Source organism: Embiotoca jacksoni, unplaced genomic scaffold (assembly GCF_022577435.1).
Source record: "Embiotoca jacksoni isolate LCO1_2020_lvr unplaced genomic scaffold, fEmbJac1.0.p SCAF_17, whole genome shotgun sequence".
Lineage (NCBI taxonomy): Eukaryota > Metazoa > Chordata > Actinopteri > Embiotocidae > Embiotoca > Embiotoca jacksoni.
Genome location: NW_027185307.1, coordinates 1,558,513 through 1,566,692, shown reverse-complemented (window position 1 = coordinate 1,566,692; position 8,180 = coordinate 1,558,513). Strand labels below are relative to the sequence as shown.

Here is an 8,180-nt window from a genome sequence, read left to right as displayed (position 1 = left end):
AGAAACTAGCCTCAGCAACGGAGGGAGGGAGGGAGGGAGGAGGGAGGAGGCGGGGCGCAGGCGCACTGAGGAGGGGGATGAAAGCAAATGACTGCTGACGCTGACGGTGGATGAACGGCCTGATTTTGCGGGAATAAAATGTCAGTTTCGCATATTTTTACAGATCATTTTCCCAGTCACACATCATCCTATTTTAGCACATGTTTCCCATTGTGCAGGTTGTATGTGTCTTTATGGAATATGCTCCTTTATGCACAGGCCTCTCTACAGTGGAATACAAATCACGACCTATGTCGTCCCCTATAGCAGCAGCTGTTGTTTGTCTGTTTGACACACACACACAGAGTCAACAGGAGCCTATTGGTTATGTCTCCTCATTAAACCGCGATTAAGAGGAGTCATTATTTCTCAAATATTTTTCTTGGAAAATACTTAGCAATTAGCTGACTCCCCACATTATGATCGCCAATTGCGAGTCTGATCCTACTGAGGGAAACTAAAAATGCTGATTGGACAAACCCTGCTTACATGCCCATTATAACATGACTGCTAAATTATTGTAAATTATTAACATTAATAAGATTAATAAAAAAAAATTGCAGATCAGCTGGAAAAGGAATATGATGAATGGATTTCATTTGTTGATGCTCATGCAAAATCAGAAAAATTATGGACTTTCTAAAATATTAAAATATGCTGCTCCTTTCAGAAGTCTTGTGTTACCTTGAACTAGAGATTGCATGATGTTTCACTTATTCCCCAAAATATGGCGACATATACACATAACAAGCGACAAAAAAAAAGTGTATGTCTGTTCAACAGACTGAATAGAAAAGAGGACGTAGCTTACATGTCTGAAAAACGAGGCAGAAGTGCTTTAAAGTGCAATACTGCTGCTGGCCACTGGGGGCTGGCTCCAAAAAACCTCCGGCTCCATAGTCTCTCATTCAAACGTTCTCATGGAATACAAAGTCAGTACATTTTTTCAGGTGTTTTCAGACTGCAGGAACTATTTCATAGTTGTAAGAACAGTTGGCGGAGTTCCTCTTTTTGTGTGTCCGAACTTAGACCCTTCTGTTCCTATAACTCTGTTTTGTGGTTCTTTTTTAGCCCCTCCCCCTGGGTAGGTACTTTTCCCATTACAAAAGGACCTGCGGTGGTTGAACACAATCAACCGCCATGTTTACAACACCAAACAAACAGTTAGCTGACAGTAAACTACAGTCAGAGGAAAGAGTTTCAAATGGAGGCACACCATACTGAGAAATGAACGGACGACGAGGTCCCGGCTTCATTAAGCCCACAGATCTTATGTGGTGTCTGTTTACTGAGCAGCAGGAGGAAGACTTGATGAGGAGGCAGAGTTGAGATGATGAACTGTGATGACAGCTACTCTCATCACAACAACACACGCTGGAAATGACCTTCATGCTCCACAATACTTTAATAGTTTATTATCAGTTAGGCATTCGTCATATTTATTCCACCTTGTTGGTGTGAATGCTGATTAAGTAATTCCACTTTATGTTGTTCTCGGCTAAAAGATTTGTTATACTTCCAGATTTTTTGACGTGTAAGTAGTTCAACTTTAACCTGTTGCTTTGTGCACAATTTGTTACTTTACAGCCGTATTGTTTTGCATACAAGCATTGGAAAATGTGTCTTATATGATATTAAGCCAGCCCACCACTTTGAAGTATGTTTTTTATATTTATTTCTTTTTAGCTCCCCAGTCGTTCTGATACCGCTGGAGCTGCAGGTGAAAGAATAAGACTAATAAATGTCATCCATGTCATGAGAGGACATCGAAGAATACATTGATTTAATGTAATAAACACATTAATTGAAGTTGGGGAAGGTGAGAGATTAATCCTTTAAATTTAGAGTGCAGATTCACAGTCTGATTGTTTTCCCAGAACATCCTTCCTTCATGGTTGTACACCTGCACATGTCTGTGATTGGTCCGAGGCTGCAACACCTCCTCTTTTAATGTGAACTGCTCTCAGCTGGACTGAGTATCCCTCGGTTGACATGGCAACTGAGTTAACCAGCTTCACGTGACCGCTTCACGTGGCCTCCTTTATGAGGTTTAGGGAAGCCAGACAACAGAAAGATATGCTGAGTACGTCGAACCACCTGCTTCGTAGTGAAGACGTCAGACGTCAGGACGACATGCAGAAGGACACAAATGACAAGTGAAACGAGCTGACAGAAGTAAAGTTCAAAGCTTAAGCAGAAGCCCACAGTGACGTCACCCGTCGGTTTGTGAACTGCTATTATGATTCCTCGAGTTTGAATTTTGGCTGTCGCCATCGTTCTAGTATGATGACCATATTTGGACGAGTTGGGAGGAGCGAACGAGGATCTGACTCGATCTGATTAGGAACCCAATAACAGGTTAAACAGAAAAAAATCCTCAACAATTCTTTAAGCCTCTCTCTGTCATGTCTTGTGACTCTGCTGTTCTGAACATTCAATGAAACACACACCCATTATAAACTGAAACATTTCATACAGGATCATGAGGAAATTAGGATTGTAGAGTAAAAATTGTGCACTGAACAACAAGTTAAAGTTACTTACAGGTCAAGAAACGTGGAACAATAATAAATCCTTCAGCGGAGAAGAACATACAATGAGATTACTTACTCAGCAATCACTCCAGTAAGGTGGAATAAATATGACAAACACTTATAGTGTTCCTTCATCGGCACACTAACGAACTATTAAAGCATTGTGGAGCATGAAGGTCATTTCCATCGTGTGTTGTTGTGATGAGAGTAGCTGTGATCACACAGCCTCTGGTACGGTTCATCATCTCAGCTCTGACTCCTGCTGCTCAGTGAAAAGACACCACATGCACTGGAAGTTCACCTGACTGCTGCTGGAACTGATACACTTGAGGTGATGCTGCCTTCAGGGCACACACTTCGCTCCGACATCTGAAACCTCACCCTGTGTTCAGATTACAGATCATAAACTGTATATAATATATCGTTTTTCCAGTGTATTGTAAATTAACATTTAACTTATTTAATCCATGACTGGAAATTAACAACCCAAAATCCTCTGGTCAGTGGGATGTGAGGATCAAAACGTTCAGAGACTGCTCCTGCTGTGCGTGAACAGTGTGCAGCAGCGGGACGGAGGAGGAGGAGGAAGCTTTAACCTCAGTGAGGAAGTATTCAAAGGTTCATCGCTGATTCAAAATCAGCAGCAAAGTTACACGTTGTACTCAAGAGGCAACCAACGGTGATGTCATCAACCAACGGTGATGTCATCGTCCATCAGTGATGTCATCGTTGGTTTGTGAACGTTATGAATCCTCCAGTTCAGATTCTGTCCGTCACCATCTTGCTAGTTCGGAGCGGTTTGGAGCAGGAAGTGACCATATTTGGACGAGCTGGGGGAGGAGCCAGAGGTGAACCTGACTGATCTGATTGGAAACCTGACGATACTACGTCCCGCATTATCATGTTATTCATTCAAATGAAGGATATACTGTCGTAACCAGTTTGAGTGCTTATAGTATTTATTTTTACCATGTACACCTGTTGCCAGGTAGGACCACCTGTCTAAAACTAATTCAGTCTAAAACAACAGTCCTGTGATACATCCTGACATGATGAAGGTATAATTTTAAGTTTTTAATGAAACTGTGGTTTTCAACAGAACATAGAACTTGTCCATTAAAATGTGTTGTCAATTTTATATATTTAACATAAACTATATTTGTAATTGTTGTGCTTTTTTTTTTTGCAAGTTTATTATAATGGTGTTGCTGTTATTTTGTTTCAAGTGATTTGTATTAAAAAAACAAACATTATACCTCAGTTTCAAATGTATTGTTTCTATCGAATAATTTTTGTATATGCCAAATTACATTTAAATAAGGTAAAAAATAAATAAAAATAAAGCTAGTGTATATCTTTTGATCTTTTCCCGTGTTTCCGACACTTCTTGAAGGTATCATTCACCTGACCCCGTCAGAGACCGACCTGAGCTGCGCATGCGTCGTAGCAGCGGAACCCCCGTGCTTGGACCACAGAGGATCCGACAATTAGAAAAGGAAAACCCGGAAGAGTGCGAGGAGAAGCCGGAGGCTGCCCGCGTGTTGTGACAGCTGCGTACCGGACACCGGACACCGGAGGTCGGTGAACCGGGTCCTGTTGTTACCGCCGACTGAGACTCCACCGGGGCGGTATAAAGTCCGGGAGCTGTCCGAGGTAGGAGTCCTCTCCGTCGGCTGTCCTTCAGCTCTGTGACACCTTCAGGGAGCTTCAGCAAATACACGTGAAGCTTTTCACGTCTGGAACTATCACTGAGTCTCACAAGGTGATCAGCTGTTTTATTGGCATCGTTTCCATGGCAACAGAGACGGACATGTGTCAAGGAAAGTCTCAAAGGTTGTCCAATGCTCCTGTTCTAGTTATATATTACTTACATATATTAAGAGCCTTAAAGAGAAGATGATATATATATAAATAAATATGAATCATTGACCCAGAAGCCCGTGTGTTATCACTCTTTTTAAATTGATAGTTACAACTGTTCAGTGAGTTGTTTGGTGAGGTGAGGAGGTCTGATCAGAGTGAGACAGAAAGTGAGGAAACCTTTTCCTCTTCTCACCTTTAAACACGTGAGAGCGGAAGTGGGCGGAGCCTGTCTGGTTGTTGGACTTTGTTTGTTTGTTTGTTTGTTTGTTGTTGGACCTTCTTTCCTGTGAACTCTGACAATGTTTGCATCTTTTCTGTCTTTTGTGTTTTATAAGCAGATGTTTTATAGTTTCTGGCTTCATGTTCGTGATCTCTTCATTGCTTCTGTTTCATTTATTTCTCCCTCTTAACAAAACACAACTCTCTTAAATAGCTTCTACAAACTGCTGAAATAAAAACCACATTTCACTCAGTCTGTCACTAAAATATGAAAATGAGAAAATGTGTCAGTAAACATGAACACACTTAAGATTTGTAATGATTCTGAAACGTGTCGTGTCAGAGAAGAGCAAGTTTATCTGTGTGTCATGTTCACCAACACTGTGATGTGTGAGACCTTTTCTCAGACTGGAGCTAAAAGTGGGCGAGAAAGACCCAGATATGAGTAGTGATCAATAGATTGATCTTCATGAGTCCTCATTGACAGTTCTGAGGACAGCTGTTCTGAGGACAGCTGTTCTGAGGACAAAAATACCTCTTGAAGGTATGTCTGACTGCTGCGCTGCAGATTGTTTTTATGGTTGCAAATAAAATCTTGTCTTTAACAAGCAGGTTATTGCAGACAGGCTCCATTTACCTCTGGAGTCCTTGAAGATGGACCTTTCAAATCTTCACAGGAATATTGCACCTGTATAATCCACAGCACTTTTTTATGTATTTCTTGCAGCCACTTTTAATCACAAACGTTGATTTATTTAGTCATTGGTTGATTTTTTTTTTTTTTTTTTTTTTTTTTCTTCTTCCTTTGGTCGTCCTTCTGTTCCTGCTTTTTGGCCCACAATCAACTTTTTATTTTATTTTATTTTATTTTATTTTATTTTATTTTATTTTATTTTATTTATCTGTCTTTCAGTTTTTTTTCAATTTGTTTCTGTGTGAGTTGCGAGACATGTTAGTGTGTTAGGATGAATGAAGTGTCTGTCTGTCTGTCTGTCTGTCTGTCTGTCTGTCTGTCTGTTTGTCTGTTTGTTTGTCTGTCTGTGTTTATCTGTCTGTCTGTCTGTCTGTCTGTCTGTGTCTGTCTGTTTGTTTGTCTGTTTGTTTGTCTGTTTGTTTGTCTGTCTGTGTTTATCTGTCTGTCTGTCTGTCTGTCTGTCTGTCTGTCTGTCTGTCTGTGTCTGTCTGTCTGTTTGTCTGTTTGTTTGTCTGTCTGTTTGTGTCTGTCTGTCTGTGTCTGTCTGTCTGTCTGTCTGTCTGTCTTCTCTTCAGCAGGGTACTGTCCAGTACAGCTGGTCTATTATTGACTCCTTTCAGCTGAACCTCTGTATACATGTGATGTTGTTGTGAGTTTCATCTTGATCCATTTAATTTGACCAGATCAACAAAACTGTTGAGATTTATTCAGGTGTTTCTTGAGATTTATTCAGGTGTTTCTTGAGATTTATTCAGGTGTTTCTTGAGATTTATTCAGGTGTTTCTTGAGATTTATTCAGGTGTTTCTTGAGATTTATTCAGGTGTTTCTTGAGATTTATTCAGGTGTTTCTTGAGATTTATTCAGGTGTTTCTTGAGATTTATTCAGGTGTTTCTTGTTCAGGTCGGTTTCATCAGATTCTTTTCTTTCTTCCTATTTTCAACCTTTCGTCTTTACAAGGTTAACGAGTGTTTGACCAAATATACTCTCATTCATTCCAGCACACTTCTTCACCTTTCTGATGAATCACATTCACTCTCCTTCATCTTGTTGTTTCTTTTCTTTTGCAGTTTGTGCAGATAACAACGAGTCAACATGTTTCCAAAACGACTGAGTAGGAAAGAAGGAAGGAAACTGTACGTGTCCCTGGCAGCAGAGGTAAGATGGGCTTCATCACCACATGTGAACATGTTCACACGCTCACATGTTCACACGCTCACATGTTCACACGTTCACACGCTCACATGTTCACACGCTCACACGCTCACATGTTCACACGCTCACACGCTCACATGTTCACACGCTCACATGTTCACACGCTCACATGCTCACACGTTCACATGTTCACACGCTCACATGTTCACACGCTCACACGCTCACATGTTCACACGCTCACATGTTCACACGCTCACACGCTCCCATGTTCACACGCTCACACGCTCACATGTTCACACGCTCACACGCTCACACGTTCACACGCTCACATGTTCACACGCTCACATGTTCGCACGTTCACACGCTCACATGTTCACACGCTCACATGTTCACACGTTCACACGCTCACATGTTCACACGCTCACAGGTTCACATGTTCACACGTTCACACGCTCACATGTTCACACGCTCACATGTTCACACGCTCACATGTTCACACGCTCACACGTTCACACGTTCACACGCTCACATGTTCACACGCTCACATGTTCACATGTTCACACGCTCACATGCTCACACGTTCACATGTTCACACGTTCACATGTTCACATGTTCACACGCTCACATGTTCACATGTTCACACGTTCACACGTTCACATGTTCACACGTTCACACGCTCACACGTTCACATGTTCACACGCTCACATGCTCACACGTTCACACGTTCACACGTTCACACGCTCACATGTTCACACGCTCACATGCTCACACGTTCACATGTTCACACGTTCACATGTTCACATGTTCACACGTTCACACGCTCACACGCTCACATGTTCACACGTTCACATGTTCACACGTTCACACGCTCACACGTTCACACGCTCACATGTTCACACGCTCACATGTTCACACGTTCACATGTTCACATGGTTCATCTTTACAGATGACTTTGACTTTTCTAACTTTGAGAGAAACTTCTTTTCTAAAACTGTCACTGTGTTGTAACACAAGTACATCAGACAGATGATGGGTGGGGGGGGCATGGGGGGTAAAGAGGGGGGGGGGGGTCATCCAGAGCTCTAACTGTGATTTACAAGAATCCACCTGAATCAAGACCGCCAATCAGAGCATCGACGAGTGTCTGACGGACTGTCAATCAATGTTGACTGGACTCCTGAACCTGAAATGAAACGAGGAGAAACAAACACGGGAGAGGAACTACAGCACACTGCTGCTCACAGGTGAAGGACACTGTGTGTGTGTGTGTGTGTGTGTGTGTGTGTGTGTGGTGTGTGTGTGTGGTGTGTGTGTGTGTGTGTGTTACTTGTCTGTGTGTGTGTGTGTTGTGTGTGTGTGTGTGTTGTGTGTGTGTGTGTGTGTGTGTGTGTGTGTGGTGTGGTGTGTGTGTGTGTGTGTGTGTGTGTGTGTGTGTGTGTGTGTGTGTGGTGTGGTGTGTGTGTGTGTGTGTGTGTGTGTGTGTGTGGTGTGTGTGTGTGTGTGTGTGTGTGTGTGTGTGTGTGTGTTACTTGTCTGTGTGTGTGTGTGTTGTGTGTGTGTGTGTGTGTGTTGTGTGTGTGTGTGTGGTGTGGTGTGTGTGTGTGTGTGTGTGTGTGGTGTGGTGTGTGTGTGTGTTGTGTGTGTGTGTGTGTGTGTGTGTGTGTGTGTGTGTGTGTG

General features: G+C 42.3%; 1 protein-coding gene across 2 annotated transcripts in view; it reads left to right on the top strand.

Moving 5' to 3' along the window:
- The first annotated feature begins 4,086 nt into the window (after window positions 1–4,086).
- LOC138199279 (phospholipid phosphatase-related protein type 5-like) overlaps window positions 4,087–8,180 on the top strand; it is a 96,963-nt gene continuing 92,869 nt past the window's right edge. Inside the window, exons 1-2 of one of the 2 annotated variants that reach the window (XM_069151225.1) lie at window positions 4,087–4,226; window positions 6,419–6,506. In XM_069151225.1, the coding sequence (XP_069007326.1) occupies window positions 6,444–6,506 (63 nt within the window). In that variant the 5' untranslated portion in view covers window positions 4,087–4,226; window positions 6,419–6,443. The remainder of the gene's footprint in view (window positions 4,227–6,418; window positions 6,507–8,180) is intronic. The other variant, XM_069151228.1, reaches the window with a different exon arrangement.